A 26,009-nucleotide genomic window follows, 5' to 3' on the forward strand; every position below is an offset into this window, starting at 1 on the left:
ATGTTCGACAAGTTCCTGGGTGCATTACTTGTTTCTACATCTGGACGGTGAGGGTACGTCTAGAATTACTGCCCAGACTGAATCTGCTCTCATCTGAGAAGAGCACGCAACTACTCCTTGTCGGTCCAGACCTGATGCTCTTGGCACCATCACAAACGGTGCCGCCGATGTGGGGGTGTCAACGGAACACAACGTAATGGCCGTCGGGTAAACAGACCATCCCCATGCAGTCGGCGTGCTATTGTGGAGCGTGAGATTGGATACCTTGCAGTCCTGTTAAATGTGGTTGCAATTCCACTTGCTGTTTGCCGTGAGTCTCTTCTTGCTTGTTGCAAAATCTAGCGGTCATCTGCTGCTGTAGTTGACCGTGGTCGACCCCCTCATCTCCATCGGGCAGCAGTGCCTGTGGTTCGGAATGCATTCCACGCATGTGAAACAATGCTGTGAACAATAGCAAACTCTTGGGATACATTCGTCACACTTCATCCTTCTTCCAGTTTCCCGATGATATTTCCCCGTGTGAAGTCATCCAAATGTTTTCTTCGGGCGATGTTGTAATGAGTAACACCAGTACAGTGCTAGAGCCCAGTCCAGTTGTAAGTAAGTTATCACAGAAGACCTTGAAGACTTAACGAAGCGTTTATTCTGGGACGTAGAGAGATGGCAACATAAAGTACGAAATTATTGAAGTTATCCCCACCATTTTTTGGCACTGCTTCTGACAGAGCTAGAGGGAAAGTTGAATGGAACACATTGAGGTGGTGTTGCCACGGTTATTGTCGGGCATTCCTTGGTCAGTTTCCAAGAGCGGGGAGGTTGTTTTGAAATATCTCGGAAACAGTAGATTTTAGGGCCTTAAAGTGTTATTTTCGGAGTCTCTAGGACTCACCGAGTGTTGTTTCTCGCAGTGAAGGTTAAACTGAGCTGTTCCAGGTCCTTCTACGACAACTTCGATATTTTTCCTATGTTAAGGAATGTTTGTTTTGTTTTGTGTCCCCTTACAATATAGAGTAAATATTTGAATTTGACAATATTATTACCTCATCTGCCTTGGTGTAAATTTTGATACTGCTCACTGGTGGTGTGAAGATTTGTATAACAAACAAACAAACTTGTTTTTGACTTCATAGGTTTAGAACGGTATAAACCGACAAGGAATGGGTCGCAAGTGTTTTCGCACGATTTCTATTTCTATGTAGTGTGTCGGAGAGACTGTATGAATATTTTCCCCCTGTCGGTGGTGGCGGTAGAATACATCTACGGTATCCACTGCCTGTCCTAAGGATGGCAAAAGCCAACGGGCGTTATCCTAATTAAAGTACAGCCTCAGCATATTCCTGGTGTTAAATGGGAAACCACGGAAAAAGCTCATGGCTGCCGATGGTTTGATTCGAACCCACCATCTCACGAATGCAATCTCACAGCTACGTGACCCGAAAAGTGCAGCCATCTCGCTCGGTATGTTTAAACGCGGCAACTCATGTCGTTGCCTGCCGGTACGTTGGACAGTTTTCTGATCCCGAAGATATTAGAGCATTCGAGGCCTAGGGAGTCCTTCATTTTCATGCCTTCCGTGGCCCTTGTCTTTCTTGGCCGTTACCTTCGTTTTTCGAAGTGTCTGATCCCTTCGCTTTTTTCTCTCTGAGTAATGTTATATAGCGGATGGTTGCCTAGTTGTACTTTCTCTTAAAACAATATTCACCACCACCACCCTTGGACAGTTTTTAACGTGAGAAAACATTGAAACCGAAGTGCCTTTTGAGACTCTTAGCAGTTCGAACGGAGGTTAAACAGAAGACATTATTATAGCCTAAAAATTGCCCATAGTGTAATACCTACAGTATGTTGAAGCAGTGAGATCTTCGAAGTTAAGTAACAGTAACTTTGAAAATGTTGGATAGCTATAGGAGGAAAAGTAAACTAGATGTGCCTGACATGTGTCCACTCCTCTGGATTAAATTGGTCGGCGGGGGTTGGGGGTGAATTCCCATGGCATCAGCGTCCATGTCAGGGTAAGACGCTGGTTGAGGCTTACAAGTTAAACATGTTAATATTAAAATGCCAATACTTTTTACGTACAGGTGTAGTAATTATAATTGTTACGGATTTTCCGAGGTTTACAGAGGTATAAGAAGCGGCTGGAGTGAATGTGTGGACAAGGAATAGAGGATAACTTAACACAACAAATTTTGAAATATAAAACGTCTTTAGTTTTTTAAATTTAAAATTGGTAAATAGTACTAAATCTGAAAGAACAATTACAATTTGATCTCGTCAGTTCCAACAACAATGACTTAAAGTAAAAAAAAAAAAAAGGTACAAATCTTGAGAGAATTACAAATACTAATTTTCACAGAAAAGAACTGGATTGCTCTTGGTAGGTACACAATTTTATAAGAGCTAGAAAGCTCCAGGAAAATACCCTTTGTAGGAGTCTGCGTTCCAACTATATCGTCGTCCAGCCTCTTACTTGTCAGAGGCATCAGTTTATAATTGCGCACTTAAAACCTATTTTTTTCTTTTTCTACTTCTTTTGCCACACCTGTGGGGTCGCGGGTGCGAACTCTGTAGCACATGTGGATTTGGCCCTGTATTACGGACGGATGCCCATCCTGACGCAACCCTATATGGAGGGATTTAATCACTATTGTGTGTTTCTCTGGTGGTTGGTAGTGTAGTGTGTTGTGTTGTGTGAATGTTGTGTTTTGGGGCAAACACAAACACCCAGTTTCCGGGCCAGATGAATTAATCAGAGGCGATTAAAACCCCCGAACCCACCGGGAATCGAGCCGGGGACCCCCTGAACCGAAGGCCTCAACGCTGACCATTCAGCCAATGAGTCGGACGACTTACAACCTATCGGTTGCTCTTAATTAAACAATTTACACAAGGTAGCCTCCAGGTAGGCTTGTCTATTGCTGAACAGTTTATAACTTTCTGTCCCTCAAGGGAACTTCACATCAGACTCATTTCTACATACCACAATCGATTTACAGGGGCATTTTTTATGGCCCAGAGATACAGAGGCTAAGCCTATTCTACACCGGAGTGACTAAATGAGAAACATTAAATACCAAAAGAGAGTTAAGAATTTTAGAGTTTTAGAACGTTAGTCAACTCATACTAAGTTGAATGGAAATCAATAGAGGGTAACCACTCTTTGTTCCCCTACATTACAGATTTCCCAGTAGGGAATAGAACAGAGTCCTCAGACTGGCCGAAAGTACTGCATTTAAACCACCAGATTCATAATAATTCCTTGTGGCTATTTCTAGCCGAGTGCAGCCCTTGTAAGGTAGACCCTCCGATGAGGGTGGGCGGCATCTGCCATGTGCCGGTAACTGCGTGTTATTGTGATGGAGGATAGTGTTATGTGTGGTGTGTGAGTTTCAGAGATGTTGGGGACAGCACAAACATCCATCCCCCGAGACAATGGAATTAACCAATGAAGGTTAAAATCCCAGACCTGGCTATGAATCGAACCCGGGACCCTCTGAACCGAAGACCAGTACGCTGACCATTCATCCAACGAGTCGGACAATCAGATTTATAATTTTACATGAAATCAAATATATTGAAACTCTCCCCTCAAGCTATCTGCAGGAGCTGTCATATATTTATGGAAATTCTGTTAATACCTTGAGTTGCTGGGCGTTCCGAATGCCGGCCGCGGCCCCCGCCTGCATTAAAGTACGTCGCACTCAATAAATTGGAGCAAGAAGAAGACAATACGGCCCTAAAGCGCCCAGTTTTTGTAGTCTTTTTGAGGGGAAGATTCCAGAACTCTTTAATGATAGGCTGGATTCCTGAACACACCTCCGATTTTTATTCGCTAGAGAAAATATTTACAAACTTCTGATGGGTATATTGATGTTGGAGAAGGAAACAGCAGAATGGTTGACGACTTTGATACATGAACAAAACAATCTTCAAAAACTAAGGTTAGCCTACTGTGAAAATACACATTTATTAACATACAAATTAAAGTTCGACCGGCTAGAGGAAGCAATTAAACTGATGATAGAGAGATTCTAACGGTTGAAAACCCATGTATCTTGCATAACATTAGTTCAAGTTAGATTACATAGATGGCCTCATAGAAGGCGCGCAGTTTAAGTGGCCGGAGAATGTGTACCCCCGGTACAATAATAATAGGTCGACTCCATGGCTGAACGTTCAGCATACTGCCCCTCGATTCAGAAGATAACGGGTTCGATTCCCGGCCGGGTCGGGGATTTTAATCATTTGTGATTAACTCTTCTGGCTCGTTCACTGGGTGTTTCTGTCTGTACCATTATTCTCCTCATCATATTCAGACAATACACCACCAACAACCACACAAACTCGCAATAGTGATTACATCCCTCCATATAGGGTTGGTGTCAGGAAGGGCATCCGGTCGTAAACAAGGGTCAAATCTACATGTACAACGCAATTTGCATCCGCGACCCCGCAGGTGTGGAAAACGCATAACAATAATAATAATAATAATAATAATAATAATAATAACAATAATAATAATGCTGGCTTGGTGCCACCTTTGTAGGTGCGTAGGAAACTGTGTGGTGGATAGCGTTGTTTATGGTGTTTAAGTTGCCGCCATGATCCTCGACCCGGCGGGGAACAGAACCCAGGGCCCTGCCATTTAGCCAAGAAGTGGGACTACATGATACGGAGTGCCATGGAATATCGAGTCATTACAAACGCGTGAGGGACGAATAACGGAAAATATTCAGGCACCTACGAGCATCATTATTTCACTCTGTGTAGAATACTTCCTGGTTCTCTGAAGAATATTTCTAGGCTGTTGCAATTTATGAGGGTCGGTGTATCGCGTGATGTGCTAGCAAGTTTCGTGCGAAAGAGCTCTCAGATTAGTAGCGTCTCAAGCCGAAACTTACGAGGTTAGTAAACTCCAGACCACGTGCTTCATCTAAAAGGGTTTGATATAAGGACATTTTTATCTAACTTGCAAGAGATACTCTTGAAGCAGAAACTCTTTCTGGATACAAATTGTGATCTTTTGTAAAAGTAATTAAATGCATACGGGGATGATGATTTATTGCAACCGGGCGAGTTGGCCGTGCGCGTAGAGGCGCGCGGCTGTGAGCTTGCATCCGGGAGATCGTGGGTTCGAGCCCCACTGTCGGCAGCCCTGAAGATGGTTTTCCGTGGTTTCCCATTTTCACACCAGGCTCTCAATTAAGGCCACCGCCGCTTCCTTCCAACTCCTAGGCCTTTCCTATCCCATCGTCGTCATAAGACCTATCTGTGTCGGTGCGACGTAAAGCAACTAGCAAAAAAAAAAAAAAAAAAAAAAAAAAAATGCGAATACCGTCAACATTTTGTATTTGTAGGCTGGCTGCCAGCAACAAAGTACACAATACATGAAGATTGTTTGAAGTTTAACAGTTCAATTCAAATATTTTTAACAATATTATGATGATAATAATAAAAATCGAAAAACAGAATACACAACTTGCAACAATAAAGACCGAGCTCGATAGCTGCAGTCGCTTAATTGCGGCCAGTGTCCAGTATTCGGGAGATAGTAGGTTCGAACCCCACTATCGGCAGCCCTGAAAATGGTTTTCCGTGGTTTCCCATTTTCACACCAGGCAAATGCTGGGGCTGTACCTTAATTAAGGCCACGGCCGATTCCTTCCCACTCCTAGCCATTTCCTGTCCCATCGTCGCCATAAGACCTATCTGAGTCGGTGCGACGTAAAGCAACTAGCAACAATAAAGCACCAAAACGCATGGAAACCAAATATGCCAAAATTAAATACATCAGTTAAATAGTTAAGAAAAACGGAATCGAACCAAAAGACAACGAATTACATATCAGGAAATGGAAAAAGAATATAGAATCACTCAAAATATATGGAACAAATTATCATTTCCAAAATCACAAAACTAAAATATTAGATATTAAAATAGGTTATTAAGTAAGAATGTCTCTATGAATCCCCAACACTAATTTTGAACAGTGAAGAAAAATCATACGAAAATTCTCGAGACGATTGAGAAATAAGAATGTAAAATCACGTGGAAAATTCTCAAAAACATTGAGAAGAATGCAAACATTCTCGAAAACACTGAGAAATAAGAATGCAAAATCATAAGGAAAATTCTCGAAAACATTGAGAAATTAGAGTGAAGATCACATGGAAAATTCTTGAAAAATTATGTGGGAAATTCTCGGAAACTTTGAGAAATCAGAATTCAAAATCGTATGGAAAATTTTGGAAAACATTACGAAATTAGAATGCAAAGTCATATGGAGAATTCTCAATTCTCGGAAACATTGAGAAATAACGATGCAAAATCATATAAAAAATTGTCGAAAACATTGAGAAATAAGAAGGCAAAATCATACGGAACATTCTAAGCCAATACTCAAAAGCAAACAATACAAACTCAGAAATCAAACAATACACAGATATTCTCAGTTAGATTAGGAAATGCATATGAAAATGTTTCGGATATATATATATATCAAAAGAATGAACCCTGACAGACTCACAAAAATACACTGTTTGACAAAAAGAAAAAACTGAGACGCACCCAGAAGAAATGGTCGGATGTTAATGTAACTTTGTACACATACACAGTATCGGCGGGTTTGTAAATGATTAGAGTTGCAATTCTCTGTGGTAGGCAGAACGGCCACCTGAGTGCACTAGTGTTATTACCAGGCCTGGTAGGGAATACAAGGGGCGTGAACAGCATCAGATGTTGAATGATCACTGTGAAGGACACAGAGATGCCGCGTACTTGTGTGAGACGGCGTTATCAGCACCTGACAGAATTTGAAAGGGGCTTCATTGTGGGTCTGCATTTGGCTGGCGGGTCGAATCGTGCAGCATACGGAAGTGACAGTGGCTCGATGTTGAACTGCATGGGAACGTGATGGCAGGCATACTCGTCGTCAAGGTTCCGGTCGATCACGTCTGTCCACCACAAAGGATGATCGCCGTGTTGTGCACCAAGCACATCGTAACCCCTTCACATCTGCGTCTCCCATCCGAGAACAAGTAATGGACACCCTGCAACATTCTGTGTCATCCTGCACCATTGGTCGGAGACAAGCAGCAGCCGGACTAGGGAATTACCGCCCCATGCGTAGGTTGTCGTTACCACCACAATACAAACGGCTGCGTTTGGAGTGGTGCCGTGACCAGGAGGCATGGGCTGTTGAAGAATGGCATCGCGTTGTGTTGAGGGATGAATCGCGGTTCTGCACTACCCAGGAAGGCCATCGTCTGCGAATATGGTAGCAACCTGGGGAGTGGTCCCAATCTTCCAACGTTTTGGAGAGGCACAATGGAGTTACTCCGAGCATCATGGTGTGAAGAGCCATCGGTTATGACTTTGTCACGGCTGGTAGTGATTGAGGGAACTCCGACATCACAACGGTACGTCACAGACATCTTCGGCCTTCATGTGTTACCTCTCATGCTACAGTATTGTGGTGCCATTTTTCAATAGGACAATGCTCGCCCACACACGGCACGTGTTTCTATGAACTGTCTCCATGATGTTGAGGTACTCCCGTTGCCAACCAGATCCCCAGATCTGTCCCCGATATAACATGTGTGGGACCAGCTCGGACGTCAACTCCGTCCCATTTTTTAATTTTAATTTTATTTTTATTTTTTGTATATTTTATTTTTATTGTTAAATTTTCCTTTCCTTTTAATTTTTAAATTTTTATTTGTTATTTGTAATTTTTATTTTTTATTTTTCCTTTTTTATTTTTGTTTTTATTTTTCCTTTTTTATTTTTATTTTTTTTAATTTTTTATTATTATAAAATTTTTATTTTTTGTTTTTATTTTTCAATTTTTAATTTTTATTTTTTATTTTCATTTTTCATTTCTTTATTTTTATTTTTATTTTATTTATATTTATATTTTTATTCTTTTTTATTTTCTATTTTTTTTCATTGCCAGTATTCAGGATGTAAGTTGTGGGCCAGCTTGTCTCATGAGAGGATACAACGGTTTTAAGACACGCGTCCCAACCGAATCAGTGCTGCATCTAAGCCAGACGGGGTGCAATATCATACTGATAAATGGGCCCGTACTGCCAAGTTTTTCGTAAATTTGACTCAATTTTGTAATCACTGAAATAACATCACATACCTTCTCAACACGTGAATTTCCATTTGGTTTCCTTCTCCTCTTGTTGGTGCTTCAATTTTTTATCAGGCAGTATAATTGAATTACGCCCTGTGGATGGGGGACCCAGATGAAGAATACACCCACGGCCTGTCTTAAGAGGTGACTAAAAAGGACCCCAGGAGCTCTCAACTTGGGAGCGTGGGTTGGAGACCACGGAGCTCTTAGCTGAGTCCTGGCATTGCTTCCACTCACTTGTGCCAGGTTCTACACTTTCATCTATCCTGTCCGATCTCCCTTAATCAACTCTTCGTTTCTAACCCCGACGGTATTAGAGAATTCGAGGCCTAGGGAGTCCTTCATTTTCACGCCCTTCGTGACCCTTGTCCTTCTTTGTCCGGTTCTTCATTTTTTGAAGTGGCGGATCCCTTCCATCTTCTCTCTCTGAACCTCTGTGGGTGGGGGACGCAGATGAAGAATACACCCACGGTCTCCCCTGCCTGTCGTAAGAGGAGACAGAAAGGGGCAACCAAGGGATGATGGACTTAGAACCATGACACTACTTGTGTTTAGTACCATTCCGTGAGAAACACCATGGGGCTCGGTTACCCAGGAGCAGCACCATTATGTCTGGGCGTTGCCTGTGATTAGCTCCATCGTGTGCATTCTGCCGTGGTGCGGGAGCGGGTGCTCGGTTGCCTGGACTGGTGTTTAGTGGGAATAAGTGCCTAGCGCTGCGCTCGAATGGGTTGGTTCCACTGTGTTCAGAATGGGTCTGCGTTATCTATGAGTAGCAACACTACACGAGGAACACCATGGGTCTACGTTGTTTAGTACCACTATGTGAGGTACACTGCGGGTTTTTTCATCGCCCGTAATTTGTACCACTATGTGAGTAACACCATCGGTCTGCGTTGCCTGAGAGTAGTACCATTATGTGCGGAACACTATGGGATTGTGTTGTCTGTGGGTGTTACCATAATGTAGGATACACCGTGGGTCTACATTGCCTATGGTTAGTACCACTATGTGAGCAACACTATGAGTATACGTGGCCTGTACTTAGTACACCTACGTGAGGTACACCGCGTATCTAGCCGGCGCCCGTGGTTTGTACCACAATGTGAGGAACACGATGGGTCTGTATTACCTGTGAGTGGTGCCATTTTGTGTGACATAACACGGGTCTGCCTTACCTGTGATTAATACCATCATGCAACGAACACCATGAGTCTGCGTTACCTGTGATTAGTACCGCTATAGGAGGGTCACCATGGTTCTGCTTTACCAATGATTAGTGCCATTATGAGAGGCCTGTGAGCTGAATTTTGGACCCCTTTAGACAACAAGTACCATCCCAGCAACTAAGACATTGTGAAACCACTGATTCTTTTGGTTTGACGATCATTTTTTCATCATCATCCGTTTTAGATTGTAGTCAGTGGATACATTTTGAAGTTTCAGTTATCGTTTAATTTCGTTGCGCCTCGTACCATTAGAGGTCGATGAACTAGTTGTTAGGCCTCATTAAATATAAACAATCATAATAAAAATAATAACCATCATCATCATTTGAGCACTTTTAAATACCACTATGTCAGAGGAAAAGCGCTTTGCGCTCTACCATCTGAGCCATTCAGCCCGGCAAGAAAATCTGATCCTGAACTTGAAATCGTAGAAATTACCTGGGATCACTACCATGATGTAAAAATTCAACTACCGACAAAAAGAAAGAAGGATCTACGGCATGCATACGTTTTCAGATAACTAGTTCGAAGTGTCATAGAAGTGACATAGAAGTGTGATTCGAACTACTGACATTTTGTAACTTGTTGCTTCTAGGAGGTCCTGGCAGCGGGAAGGTGACGCACTGCGACAACCTGATGCAGGAGAAGAGGGGCATAACTCACATCAACATGACTGACCTATTGCAGCAGTACGCCATCGGTAACGGTGAGCCCACATATTTCATATTGGAATCATTACTATAATTTTTTGTAGCTATTTGTTTAGATAACCTTAGTAGGTCTATGTAAGGTTTTAAGTGCTGCTCAAATTGGAAAAGTAAAGTATCAACAAACAGTATCTACGTAATGGTGATTCCTGGCTGAACTGAAGCATTTTGTTGATAAGAAACTTGGTCTAACATTACTGTGTCCACCTGTGGGTGGGGGCGGTAAAATAACACCCATGGTATCCCCTGCCTGTCGTAAGAGGCGACTAAAAGGGGCCCCAGGGGCTCTGAACTTTGGAGCGTGGGTTGGCGACCACGGGACCCTTAGCTGAGCCCTGTCGTTGCTTCCACTTACTTGTGCCAGGTTCCTCACTTTCACCTATCCTATCCGACCTCTCTTGGTCAACTCTCGTTCTTTTCCGACCCCGAAGCTATTAGGTCTGCGAGGGCTAGGGAGTCTTTCATTTTCACGCCCTTCGTGGCCTTTGTCTTCTTTTGGCCGATATCTTCATTTTTCGAAGTGTCGGACCCCCTCCTTATTTTCCCTCTGATTAGTGTTATATAGAGGATGGTTGCCTAGTTGTACTTCCTCTTAAAACAATAATCACCACCACTAACATTACTGTGCCAGTGATAAAGCGGCTGGCTATAACTTCTTCTGACATTTTTGTGTGTGCATATAATGAGGTTAATAAATGTGCCTTTCGACATTCAAACCTGATTAAAAATCTCACAGCGTCTACGATCTTGACCAGAGTTTAATAAATCAAATGCCAACTTTCTAGTGGATTTAACATTTCAAGAGTTTTATCTGTCGGTAGACGAGGGGCATCCAGTTTTATGTGGCATATGAACGTTGCATTTCACACATATCCTGGCAAGCGCCGGGATTCGAACCGTAGGTGACTTGGTAAAAGCCATGGATTTTGTTACTCATTATTATTATTATTATTATTATTATTATTATTATTATTATTATTATTATTATTATTATTATTATTATTATTATTGCTATTATCGAGCTCCTTGGCTGAATGCGCCCTGCTGGTGGGGATGGTAGAATAACTTCCACGATATCCCTAGCCTGTCGTAAGAGGTGACTAAAAGGGGCCTCAGGGGCTCTCAACTTGGGAACGTGGGTGGGCGACCACTGGGCCTTTAGCTGAGTCCTGGTATTGCTTCCACTGCCTTGTGCCAGACTCCTTACTTTCATCTATCCCATCCGACCTCCCTTGATCAACTCTTGTTCTTTTCCGTTCCCGGCGCGCTATTAGCTTCCGAGGGCTAGGGAGTCTTTCATTTTCACGCCGTTCGTTGCCCTGGACTTTCTTTGGCGGATATCTTCATTTTTCGAAGTGTCAGATCCCTTCAAATTTTTCCCTCTGGTTGGTGTTAGTAGAGGATGGTTGCCCAGTTGTACTTCCTCTTAAAACCACCATCACCACCACCACCACCACCACCACCACCACCACCACCACCACTTTAGCTGAATTGTCAACGCGCTGGCCTTCAGTTCAAAGTGACCCAGGTTTGATTCCCAGCCAGATCGTAAATTACCGAGCTCGATAGCTGCAGGCGCTTAAGTGCGGCCAGTATCCAGTAATCGGGAGATATACCGAGCTGGATAGCTGCAGTCGCTTAAGTGCGGCCAGTATCCAGTATTCGGGAGATAGTGGGTTCGAGCCCCACTGTCGGCAGCCCTGAAAATGGTTTTCCGTGGTTTCCCATTTTCACACCAGGCAAATGCTGGGGTTGTACCTTAACTAAGGCCACGGCCACTTCCTTCCAACTCCTAGCCCCTCCCTGTCCCATCGTCGCCATAAGACCTAACTGTGTCGGTGCGACGTAAAGCAAATGGCAAAAAAAAAAAAAAAGAAAAATCGTGAGATAGTGGGTTCGAGCCCCACTGTCGGCAGCCCTGAAGATGCTTTTCCGTGGTTTCCCATTTTCACAGCAGGCAAATGTCGGGGCTGTACATTAATTAAGGCCACGACCGCTTCCTTCCACTTCCTAGGCCTTTCCTATCCCATCGTCGCCAAAAGACCTATCTGTGTCGGTGCGACGTAAAAAAAAAAAAAAAAAAGAGATCGTAAATTTTAACTGCGTATAGATAATTCCTCTCTTGTCCAGCTTTCTCAGTACGTATCTACAACACATCACATTACAAACCACCACAGTCACATGCAGTAGTGAATACAACCCTTCACATGGTGCTGGCGTCAGGAAAGACATCCGGCTTTCAGGCAAGAGGCAGACACGCTTTTCATAGACAACTGAACTAGTAATAAATAAACACTAATGTTACTGAAGTTAGAAGAAGAACTGATCACTGATAGTCTTACGTTTTTGTTTTTTTTCAAGTTGCAGTACGTCGCGCCGACACAGATAGGTATTATGGCGACAATGGGACGGGAAATGTTTAGGCGTGGGAAGGTAGCGGGCGTGGCCTAAATTAAGATGCAGCCCCAACATTTGCCTGGTGTGAAAATAGGCATCCACGGAAAACCATCTTCAGGGTTGCCGATAGTGCGGTTCGAACCCACTATCTCCAGAATACTGGATATTGGCCGCACTTAAGCGACTGCAGCTATCGAGTTCGGTAGTACTAGAGTTTGAAAACGTTGCATGTTAGATTAGAAGTGGCGCTCTGTGAACATTCGTAGAGTTCATGTGTTTACGTCACACACAACGCACATGGCGAGTGATCGAGCCCGTCAGTGATAAGCGGTGATAGATGTTTCATGCATATTAATGTTGCGGTGTTATAGCTCATATCGACCGAATGAGCCCAGGCTATTATTATTATTATTATTATTATTATTATTATTATTATTATTATTATTATTATTATTATTATGTCCGGATCCAAGGATAAATGGTTAGCGTGCTGGCCTTTGGACACAGGGGTCCCGGGTTCGATTCCCGGCCGGGCCGGGGATTTTAACCTTCATTGGTTAATTCCAGTGGCCCGGGGGCTGGGTGTTTGTGCTGTCCCCAACATCCCTGCAACGCACACACCACACATAACACTATCCTCCACCACAATAACACGCAGTTACCTACAAATGGCAGATGCCGCCCACCCTCATCGGAGGGTCTGCATTACAAGGGCTGCACTCGGCTAGAAATAGCTACACGAAATTATTATTATTATTATTATTATTATTATTATTATTATTATTATTATTATTGTTGTTGTTTAGGATCACTTTAGGACTACACAAAAATTTAACGATGATACAATTTTGTCCTCCAATATTGCAGCAATTATTGTCTAGCAGTTTTCTTCCTTTTCTCCAGTTCTTCTTGAGGTTGGCGTATTCCTCGATCGATCAATCAATCACCACTAATCTGCATTTAGAACTGTCGCTCGGGTGACAGATTCCCTATCAATGATATCCTAGTCTTTTCTTAAATTATTTCAAAGAACATAGATTATTCCAGACCGTAATTCCTCTTCTTTCTATAAAGGAATATTTGCCCCAATTTGTACTCTTGAATTCCAAATTTATCGTCATATTGTTGTCTTTCCTACTTCAAGTTGCGAGTATAGTTGGGTGACCACAGGTCTCCTGGTTTTGGTTAGTATTGTTTACTCTTACTTGACAGGCTCCTCACTTTCTACAGTCCTGCCCGACCTCCCTTGGGCAATTTTCGTTATCTTCCGACCCGGCGGTGTTCGATTTGTGAAGTGTAGTGAGTCTTTCATTTTCCCACCTTCGTAGCACTTCCATTTTTTTGTTGATACATTAATTTTTGAAATAAATATGTCTAATGGCTTGGGGCACCCAAAATTCGTGTAACGTGACACGACAAAATGTGTGACGGAAGTGTAACCATAGCAACCGTGCAGGCAGTGACGTAAGGTATGGATGGATGGTTAGACAATGTTACCTAGCAAAAGTGTAGCCTATATCTTATGGCTGGTTGCCGTCTGAAATTAGCAGCCATTGATGGATGGCCACGGCCGGGAGACAAATTTATGATTATAGTCCGGATTTCCATGCACTATCAAATCATCACTATCATATGGCAAAACATGCACAAAAACTGAAAAATATCCACCATCAAAATTAAGTTCTTTTGAAACTTTGTACAACAACTACCGTAATTTCTCCAAATTGCCTTGATATAACCTCATCCGTTTATCTGTCAGCACTTTCTTAAGCACAGAAAATGATCTTTCTACGTCAGAAGAAGTGACAGGTGCATATCTTCTTCTACATATTAAAAAAATTGATGAAAACTGAAGTCAGTCAGTGCGGTCATTCTATCCGGTCGATTTCCTTCATTATTTTTTTAACTGAAAGGTATTCATGCACATATTTGTCATCAGGTACTATAAATCACTTAGCTTCCGCCTTCCTCAAATTATTTTATTTTTTCAATTTTTTGTCTCTTTGAAGCAATCATATCTCTGGTTATAAGTGAGGTACGGAGTTCGTTTTGATCTAAGAACACTCAATGGATCAAGCTCTTTCATTTAAGCGCTTAACTATTCAAATTGGTTGATTTTGAGGAAAGTTATGAGTGCACATTCAATTTGACGTCTCATTTCTTCAACATTTTTTCTCATTGAAGCAATAATATATTTCGTTATAATTGAGGTACACGGTTCGTTTTGGTCTTTTTTTTTTGCTAGTTGTTTTACGTCGCACCGACACAGACAGGTCTTACGGCGACGATGGGACAGGAAAGGGCTAGGAGTGGGAAGGAAGCGGCCGTGGCCTTAATTAAGGTACAGCCCCAGCATTTGCTTGGTGTGAAAATGGGAAACCACGGAAAACCATTTTCAGGGCTGCCGACAGTGGGGTTCGAACCTACTATCTCCCGAATACTGGATACTGGCCGCACTTAAACGACTACAGCTATCGAGCTCGATCGTTTTGGTCTAAAAATACTCAGTGGATCAAGCACTTTCTTTTGAGGTAATACCTACTTAAATAGGTAGATTCTGATAAAAGTTATGAGTACATTTGTCTCCATGACGAAGATCTTTGAAGGACTTTTTAACAGTTCGGCGCGTAGTGTTGTTCCGAGGAACGTTTAATTCAATTTATTTGTGTGATGTATTTTCGAGTGTTTTGTTGACGTAATATTACATTCTATTACCACAGCAGATCATGTGCTTTATTTCATTAACTCGAAACTGCAAATACATCCATGAGGATAGTAACGAACAACACCATACTTTGTACATTGCGGGCGGAGCCAGCGGGAAACTGCTAGTACTTAAATGAACACATTTGGGACCAAATGAGGTCAAATTGTACGTCTTTTGAATTTTCACCACAATACGACTTTTATAAGCTTGATGAATTCAAAATAAGGATTTCAACGGATCACTTTGTTCAACACATCTCTAGCTGTCGCAGCTACTTTTCTGTGCGATGACTGCAGACACATTTGAATGTTCCCAATAACTGGTAACAATCGCCTGCTACGATAACAAAGACCTGTCACGAGTGAAAGTGCAGGGTATGAAATTCCAGGGCAAGAGAGTTCAGTGCAATACCAAGGTTTGTAAGCTGCTATCTCATTAAGGCGGCGTCACAGAAGTGTGATACAAGTTTTGTTTTGTTCGCCTAACATAGGCAAAAAAATGGGCCCTCAGTGAGTAATGCACAATTATACGGTTCAGTTTATAACAGTGTATAACTTGGACACCTTATACCTAAGAATTACAGAGATCGACGTGGGGTCTTTCGCCTTACGTCAATGTTTACTCAAGCAACAGATAAGAAAGTGCTTCGTTATTTGAATTAAATACTTTTTCCGTATGTACTAACTTTGGTTGTCACTTAGGATGCTAGGAATAAATTATTTCCGTCTCTCAATAATAGACATACGGATAACGTGGAAAAAAGGTCCCAAATTTTGCACACCAACATTCATAAAATGCACTATCCTGCAAGTCAAAGTCACAAGAAAAATCATATTACGCAATATTAAACGTCCAAATATTCGTTATTAAATCCACAATCTTCAAAATACGCATTATGCATGAATTTTCTGCTAAGAAAAGACCAAAACATGCAAACGTGCAGAGAAAAAGAATGGTTATTTGGAATCGGTATGCCATAAAACGAATATCTACAAAGTTTGAGAACTGTAACCAGCTTATTTAAAAATGTGCATTTCATTGTTACTGTCGTATATTTTTCACGACTGCAGTGCACTCGAAATAACTTTCAAGTTAGGTCACGCTCAGTATATATAGTTCATATCGAAGATAGTTCATATCGAAGCGATGTCGCATACAGAAAAAGAATGACCAATAGGACACCAGTGAGTTCCGAACATACAATCCCTCGCTTTCCTGTCGGATGCTGTACCATGAGCTGTGGTTGCCTTGGTTACACTTGTTCTGTTTGAAAGGATCTGAGCTTCAGTCCCTCTTTGGGTGGGGGTGGCAGAATAATACCCACAGTATCCCCTGTCTATCATAAGAGGCGACTAAAAGGGGCCCACGGACTCTTTACTTGGGAGCGTGGGTTGATGACCAGGGAGCCTTTAGCTGAGTCCTGACATTGCCTCTACTTACTTGTGCCAGGATCCTCACTTTCATCTGTCCCATCCGACCTCCCTTGGTCAACTCTTGTTCTTTTCCGAACCCGACGGCATTAGAGCATCCGACGGCTAGAGGTCTTTCATTTTCACGCCCTTCGTGACTCTTGTCTTCCTTTGGCCGATACCTTCATTTTTCAAAATGTCGGATCCCTTCCAATTTTCACATCTTTAAACTATTAAGTTTTTGAGATATAGATTAGTGTTAATAGAGGATGGTTGCCTAGTTGTACTTCCTCTTAAAACAATAATCACCATCACTACCACCACTACCACTATGAGCTACAAGTCTGGCACTAGTGCCAACAAAACATTGTAGACGGCGCACTTGTCGCCCGTGATGTGCCAGTTGAATGCATATTTAATTTTCACAACCGCATTGTACTCGAAATTAACTTGTGAAGCCGTATTCAGTACATTTAGTACATATCGAAGAAAAGTACAGAATAAAAATGGCCAACCGGACACAAGTTGGATCCAAACCCACAGCCTTCCCCCCCTGTGGGTGGGGGCGGTAGAATAACACCCACGGTATCCCCTGCCTGTCGTAAGAGGCGACTAAAAGGGGCCCCAGGGGCTCTGAACTTTGGAGCGTGGATTGGCAACCACGGGGCCCTTAGCTGAGTCCTGGCATTGCTTCCACTTACTTGTGCCAGCCTCCTCACTTTCATCTAACCTATCCGACCTCCCTTGGTCAACTCTTGTTCTTTTCCGACCCCGACGCTATTAGGTTTGCGAGGGCTAGGGAGTCTTTCACCTTCACGCCTTTTGTGGCCCTTGTCTTCCATTGGCTGATATCTTCATTTTTCGAAGTGTCGAATCCCTTCCATTTTTTCCTCTGATTAGTGTTATATAGAGGATGGTTGCCTAGTTGTACTTCCTCTTAAAACAATAATCACCACCACCACCACCACCACCACCACCACCACCACCACCACCACCACCACCACAGCCTTCCCATTTCCCGCTGGTGTCCGGTTGGCCATTTTTATTCTGTACTTAACTCTTCTGCGATATGTAATATACCAGTATGTACTGAACACGGATTCATAAGGTGAAAGTTTATTTTGATCATTGCTGTTGTTCTTTGTAGCACAGACGGTCTAACGAGCTATCAAAATTAGGTGCGCGCACACGGAAGGTATGGGAATAACAGCGTGAGAATGTCTACAAACTATTGAAAATAAGCATTAAGTGTTAGGATCAAAACACGAAGATGTTTGACAGATATTGATAAAATAAGATGGCTAGTTCAAGTAATTTTTAATTTCGTGTGGCTATTTCTAGCCGAGTGCAGCCCTTGTAAGGCAGACCCTACGATGAGGGTGGGTGGCATCTGCGTGTTATTGTGGCGGAGGATAGTGTTATGTGTGGTGTGTGAGTTGCAGGGATGTTGGGGACAGCACAAACACCCAGCCCCCGGGCCATTGGAATTAACTAATGAAGGCTAAAATCCCCGACCCGGTCGGGAATCGAACCCGGGATCCTCTGAACCGAAGGCCAGTACGCTGACCATTCAGCCAACGAGTCGGACCTAGTTCAAGTGTAAACAAGGTTTGTTGCTTTGTTATTAGCTGTTCATAGGTTTCGAATCTCATCTTCAGCAGACCTCAGACTGAGTACACCTTGTTCCAGCAAACACTCTTCAAGTCTTACACTAAATGCATTAAATGTCCTTGAATCAATATTTAATTCGTTAAAGAACACGGAATTGTGCTTTACGGAAATCTACTATGCAAGCTGCACTACATGATAATATAGAAATCAGTTCTACTTGTCTGGTCATGAACCTCATGATTACCTTGAATATCATTTACGATATAAATGTTTACCTTCCAATCCATATCGTTCATATTATCAGGCGATCTGAACAAACGGCTCTAGTCATGCTTTCCGCAAATGTCGTAGACTGATAACTATGAATGATAACACTGGTTAATAGAAAGTAAGTTCTTATTATACATAAATCATCGGCTGTCCTGTTATGATGATTGGCCACTCCTTCATAGGGTTCATGAAGTGAGGGAATGCTTGCTTGTCACACAAATCTGTCATAGTGATCGAAGAAGGTATCTATCAAATAGAAACGTTCATATAGCAGTTGTATACCCCATGTAGTGCTCGCAAGTAAGCCGAAGAATAACTATACAGGGACTTAGATGAATGTAAAGGTATGGAACGATGCTACAGTTTTGCAAAGAAAAGAGACTCTGCACCCCAGAATATCGCGCTCACCCTGTACCTTGGTGGCAAAGAAACACTAGTTCCAGAGAGGGAAAAAGAGATATGGAAGGATTAACTTGAGGACTATCCTTATTAACGTGGGAGATTTGCTTCTGAAACTGGCACCCAGAATTCGAAATATAGAAGTCGAAAAATAAATAAGAGTGGAATAGGTTGAGTATCCCTTGAAGAATGTGAGGACAAATAAGTTAAACGTTTTGGCATAGACGAAATTGGGGTGGAAATGTTAAAGCAGTCAGAAGTAGCAGGCAGTAGGTGGATTAACAGACTCCTTAATGCATGCTGGTTTAGCGAAAAGACTTCGGAGGAATGGAGAATCGACGTTGTTGTCCCTATATGGAAGAAGAAAGGAGATACCTTCGAAATTGAGCGGTATAGGGGAATAAACATAAGTCAACCCCTGAATGTTAAAGAACGGACAATAGGGATTCAGGAAGGGAAAAGGAACACCAAATGCTATCCTTATCTGATGATAAGTGGAAGATTTTGTTTTACGTCACACCGATGCAGATAGGTCTTATGGTGACGATGGGATAGAAAATGGCTAGGAGGGGGAAGGAAACAACCGTGTCCTTGAGTAAGGTACAGCCCCAGCATTTGCATGGTGCTAAAACCGGAAACGACAGAATACCATTTTCGGGGCTGCCGACAGTGGAAATTGGCTTGTTGGAAAGATATGTTCTTTATAGGAAACTCCTTAGAATGACATTGAACAAGCTCTCCACAACTGTGGGCAGAGTAATAACACCCTTTGGTTTGACAGACGAGTTGGCATTACAATTGGACGTCGTCAAGGAAGCGTCCTGAACCCTGTTCTTTTTGATTTGGTGATGGAGTGCATCTGTCGGGCAACTAAGCCAGTGGAGAGCCTTCGGAAAATAATGTTTGCTGACGACTTAGTGCTCACCGCCGTCATTATGGTTATTTTATTTTCTTATTCTTCGTCTTCTTTTTACACTTTGCTTTACGTCGAACCATCATATATAGGTCTTACGGCGACGATGGGATAGAAAAGAACTAGGAATGAGAAGGAAGTGACCGTGGCCTTAATTAAGGATTTCCCCCTGTGGGTGGGGCGGTAAAATAACACCCACGGTATCCCCTGCCTGTCGTAAGAGGCGAATAAAAGGGGCTCCCGGGGCTCCGAACTTGCGAGCGTGGATTGGCGACCACGGGACCCTCTTCTGAGTCCTGGCATTGCTTTCACTTACTTGCGCCATGCTCCTAATTTTAATCTATTCTGTCTGACCTCCCTTGGCCAACTCATGTTCTTTTCTGACCCCGACGGTATTAGGTATCGAGGCCTAGAGACTTTTTCATTTTCACGCCCATCGTGGCCCTTGTCTTTCTATGGTCGATAACTTCATTTTTCGAAGGAACGGATCCCTTTTTTCTTCTCTTTGATGAGTGTTATATAGAGGATGGTTGCCTAGATGTATTTCCTCTTAAAACAATAATCACCACCACCACCTTAATTAAGGTACTACCGGGCGAGTTGGCCGTGCGCGTAGAGCGCGTGGCTGTGAGCTTGCATCCGGGAGATAGTGGGTTCGAATCCCACTGTCGGCAGCCCTGAAGATGGTCTTCCGTGGTTTCCCATTTTCACACCAGGCAAATGCTGGGGCTGTACCTTAATTACGTCCACGGCCGCTTCCTTCCAACTCCTAGACCTTTCCTATCCAATCGTCGCCATAAGACCTATCTGTGTCGGTGCGACATAAAGCCCCTAGCAAAAAAAAAATTATGGTACTGCCCTAGCATTTGCCTGGCGTGACAGAGCTGTCGGCACTGGGGTTCGAATCCATTATCTCCCGAATGCAAGCTGATAGCTACGTGACCACAAGCGTGTAGCCACTTGCTCGGTGGGTAAATGAATGGGCTGGTAAGTCTGAGAGCAATGGTCTTCAAGAAATGTGACAAAACTGAAGTAGTCTCGGTTAGAAAAATGAGAATCTTTCGCTCACTACACAGAGGAAACATCTCGAACAACTTAATCACCTCAGCTATTTTGGGAGTAGAATTAGTGCAGACAGTAAAAAACGAAGAGGAAATTTGGAGAACTCTATACTCTATTATTATTATTATTATTATTATTATTATTATTATTATTATTATTATTATTATTATTATTATTATTATTATTATTATTGTGCTTTTACGGCCGCACTTGACCACTGTAGTTAATTTCATCAATGTATTGCAGTTCATAGTGGGCACATCCTGTAATGATTGTGGTCAGAGGGACCTGAAAGTGTAATCATCGAAGCACAACCGAACACTCGTCCTGCATGTTCAATTGCAGCAATGTAGCACCACTCCTTCTGGGTGTTGCAATTTCCATTTTCTTCAGTGTAAGTTATTTACTTTGTTTGATTTATTCTTTAAATCCTCCAGTGTTATGTCTAATTCTTTCATGTCTTCTTTTATTTCTTTTATCCAGTCAGGTTGTTGCTTTTGTTTGCAAAGCTTTTCCAAAATTCTGCGTATTAACCTGTCTTGAGGTGTTCTCAACAGATGACCAAAGAATGATATTTCTCTTCCTTATGGAATCCGTTGTAGGTTCTATTTCCTGATATACTGCTGAATTTGGGATGATACACCATTCTCCTTCTTTTTGGTACTTCTTATTAATGCATGTTCTTACCATTCTTCTTTCTATTTTAATTTTTTTCCTATCTTATTCTTTTGCTTTAGTTTAAATAATGTTTCACTTCCATAAGTTATTTCAGGTTGGACTACAGTCTTATAATGTTTCAATTTTGTATTTATTGACAAGCATTTCTTGTTGTGTGTATTTCTGGTTACTTTTTGGGCTCTGGATAATTTATTCGTTCCCTCTGTCCAAGAATTTTTTTCTTTTAAATTGTATGTTATAGTTTCTCCTAGGTATTTAAACTGTTTTACAATTTCTATTTCATTCCCACGTATCAGAACACAGCTTATTAAAAGGGAATCTCTTGCCATTATTGTAGTTTTTTCAAATGAAATTGTTAATCCTATTTTTCCAGCAATAGTTTGGAGACTTGTGATTTGATTCTGAGCTTCATTAAGGTTATTAGCTGGTAGTGCGAGATCATCTGCAAATCCTAAGCAATTTAGGTTAATTTTATCTTTAGTGTATCCAATTTTAATATTTTTGTTATTGTATTTATACCATTCTCTCATCAAGTATTCCAGAGTACACTTAAACAAAAGTGGTGATAGTACATCACCTTGTCTTAGTCCTGTTCTGATTGTGAATGCTCCGGATAAATCTCCTCTAAACTTCACCTTTGATTTAGTGTTTGTTAACGTTAAGCTTATCATTTTAACTAATTTAGGATGTAATCCAAAATTTCGTAATATTTTTAATACTGCAGTACCTACTGGGTGAATTGAGTAGTTCAGTAGTTGGTGTTGCCGGTCCCAAGCCCGGGGAAAGGAGAATGGTTGGCTCGATGCCGTAAAATGACAGCCAGAGAACATCTTGAGGCAACCTCTATGGTTCACAACTATAGTTGTAACTCGGAGCTTGCTCCATCCAATGCTATATGCCTTTGACAGTCAAGAATGGACGAAAATCTATACTCTATATAATCGTTGCGACTGTGAAATCACTATGTGAAATATTTGAGCTTAGAACTTTGGCCGTAAGATTCTCATTTAAATTGTAAGGTTCGATATTATATGAGTAAATCCAAAGAACTCTCGCTTATATGATACATGTGCTGCGGGTCAGTATTTCATCCACAGCATCATCACATTGTGGTTTTCACAGGCGAAACGACGATATGCTATAATATAACCTGAACTTGTTCGTAATGTCCAGGTTATTGATAGTTTTGAATAAGCAGCGGCTATCTGATTTCTAGTTCTGATCGTAATTCCTGACATCTGAAGTTTATCTCGCTATTATGGTCACGCACGTTTACGTAGAACACGTGCGCACGTAACCACACAAACCTAGAATATGCTGTATATTGGAATAGGTTAGGTTTGTTTTATTTTGGATATATCCAGAGAACAAATCAAATAATAATAATAATAATAATAATAATAATAATAATAATAATAATAATAATAATAATAATAATAATAATAATAATAATAATAATAATAATAATAATAATAATAATTGTACCAGTCAAATGAGGTAAAAAAATGAAATAGCGTATGGATTTTAGTGCCGGGAGTGTCCGAGGACAAGTTCGGTTTGCCAGATGCAGGTCTTTTGATTTGAATCCCGTAGGCGACCTGCACGTCGTGATGAGGATGAAATAATGATGAAGACGACACATCCACCCAGCCCCCATGTCAGCGAATTTAACAAACTGTGATTAAAATTCTCGACTCTGCCGGGAATCGAACCCGGGACCCCTGTAACCAAAGACCAGCACGCTAACCATTTAGCCATGGAGCCGGACGTCAACTGAGGTGAACGACGAAGATAATTTTTGTTTTAACATGGGTATATTTTGGACTGGGGGTCTATCTGGAATTGGCGTCATCAATGTCCTGACACTATTGTAACCATGGCAACCAGTGTTCGTATTCTATGCAAACTAGGCCCGTGGTGTCATCTATACGTTGCTATAAGAACAGAAGCTTCGTGAGAACGAGTACCATTTACTACTTGCTGTACTTGGTGGTCATTGGAACATCGATCCGAAGTCAGCAGCTGGTGAAAAGCTTCTCCCCTTCATGTGTGGTACGTTCGCCCTCGGATTATAAACAACGACCCTGCCACTTCCAGTACGAGCAGTAGTACGTGCACCGATGATGTAAATCACACTCTCCGGCAGGGAATAGAACCCGGAGTCCCTCGGACCGACCCCCAGAGCTCTCAAATTTGGATCGTGGATTGGCGACCTTGCGGCCCTTACCTGAGATTGGCATTGTTTCCACTTACCAATTGTGCCAGTCTCTACACATTCATATTTCCAATCCGACCGCCCTTGGTCAACTTTTGTTCCTTTCCAACCTCGACTATTAGGTTTGCAAAGCCTACGGAGTCTTCCATTTTCACACACAGAGTATGATCGTCCAATTGTAATTCCTCTTAAAGCAATAATCACCACCGATTATAAACTATCGCGCTGAATAAAGAGGCAGAGATATTATTAATACTACTAATAGTAATAATTGTGGAAGTTGGCTGTGTGGTACTGGTTGTGCGTCTGTAAATTTGCATGTAGGAGACAGTGAGTTCGAACCGTACTATCGACAGACCAGAAGATGATATTCAGTAGTTTCCTCATTTACACAGAGAGCAAATGCTAAGAATACCCCGCTTCCTTATTCATCCTAGCCCTTTCGTATTCCACCGTCGTTGAAAATATATCTTAGTGCGACCACTAGCAGAAAAAGAAGGAATAAGTAAATGAAAATAGTTGGGCTAGGCTGTATCGTTTGGGTGAGACGTCTGCTCACGACGAAGGAAGTGAAACTTTATTTACAAATCAACCGAAAGATAGCAAGACACTGCTCTGCCTCTGAATATTTTCCCGGTGTTCTTGTTTTGATTATGGTTTAGTCATAATTTGGGGCGTTAAAATGGAGTACATTATCGTTCTTTCGCCATAACGTAACATTTATTTGGAAATAAGGACATACATTTTTGTCTTTTACGTACCTATTTGTTATACATCAAATATTAAATTCATACTCTTGGTTAAAAACTGTCAGTGATTAAGAAGAAATGAGTCACTGATGAACTCCACTTCATGTTTCGTCTCACCGTCTTACTCCGAATTCCCAAAAAGAAAAAAACTTCTTTTAGCGGAAAGCGTGACGTAAAGTTTCTAATTTTCACGCCATACGTGCCATTGTCTATCTTTTGCAGAGGCTTCAATTCTTCGAAGTGTGTGCCGCACCTCATTGCCTCCTTATCTTGCTTTTGTATTTTACAGATATCGCATTCTTTATGATATTATAGATCAGCCTGTTATGGCTGCTTAGTATTCTCTATACCAGGCTTGACGCGTAGTTCGTCCCGATTAGACAGATGGCACCTCATGTAACAGAGGATTGCCAAAGCATTTATTTCTAGCTTAACTTTGATTCGAGTTATCTCTGGTCGTCTGAAAATAATACGTTTGGAGATAAGATGGAGACGTTGACCTGCGAGATGGCCTTCATCTCGTACAGATGTTACTATAAAAGATTTAAACGTTATTTTGAATGGCTCTCTAAGTTTAGAGTCGTGAATATGTAGGGAAGGCATTTTTTCTGATTATATTAGACATGTTTGTGAAATTAATAACTGGTTCGACAGAAGGCAGTTCGGTTTTAGGAAAGGTTATTCCACTGAAAAACGGGGTTAAAAGTCAGGTTGTGAGTTTCACAAATAGGAAAAGTCCTCTCAGTTTTAATTACTGCGTTGATGGGGTGAAAGTTACTTTTGGGGATCATTGTAAGTATCTAGGGGTAATAATAATAATAATAATAATAATAATAATAATAATAATAATCGTATGGCCTCAGCTACCGTGTGCAGACATTTCAAGTTGACGCCATCTGGCTGTCTGCTCGTCAATTTCGACGTTCCGTGTTACTCTAGGCCCCCACTAGATGGCAGACCGAGTAATCCGAAACTCTCTTGGGCGACTATGGCTGAGATTTAATGAATTTTGTCGGGTAAACACCAAATGTGTCACCAGAGATCTTTTACATGCCGACATCGTACGACATGGAGTGTCGAATGGACTTTTTTCCGCCCTTCAAAAATCCGACTACCTCTGCCGGGTTTGAACCCGCTATCTTGGGATCCGGAGGCCGACACTCTACCACTGATCCACAGAGGCAGCTATCTAGGGGTTAATATAAGGAAAGATCTTCATTGGGGTAATCACATAAATGAGATTGTAAATAAAGGGTACAGATCTCTGCACATGGTTATGAGGGTGTTTAGGGGTTGTAGTAAGGATGTACAGAAGAGGGCATATTAGTCTCTGGTAAGACCCCAACTAGAGTATGGTTTCAGCGTATGGGACCCTCACCAGGATTACCTGATTCAGGAACTGGAAAAAAATCCAAAGAAAAGCAGCTCGATTTCTTCTGGGTGATTTCCGACAAAAGTAGCGTTACAAAAATGTTGCAAAGTTTGGGCTGGGAAGAATTGAGAGAAAGAAGAAGAGCTGCTCG

General features: G+C 41.9%; 1 protein-coding gene across 1 annotated transcript in view; it reads left to right on the plus strand.

Annotated features, from left to right (window-relative positions):
• The window catches only part of LOC136872197 (adenylate kinase isoenzyme 5), a 327,365-nt gene that overhangs the window by 37,121 nt on the left and 264,235 nt on the right, over nt 1-26,009 (plus strand). The window contains exon 3 of the mRNA XM_068227364.1: nt 9,965-10,075. Coding sequence (XP_068083465.1) covers nt 9,965-10,075 — 111 coding nt within the window. The remainder of the gene's footprint in view (nt 1-9,964; nt 10,076-26,009) is intronic.

This window comes from Anabrus simplex, chromosome 4 (genome assembly GCF_040414725.1).
Source record: "Anabrus simplex isolate iqAnaSimp1 chromosome 4, ASM4041472v1, whole genome shotgun sequence".
NCBI lineage: Eukaryota > Metazoa > Arthropoda > Insecta > Orthoptera > Tettigoniidae > Anabrus > Anabrus simplex.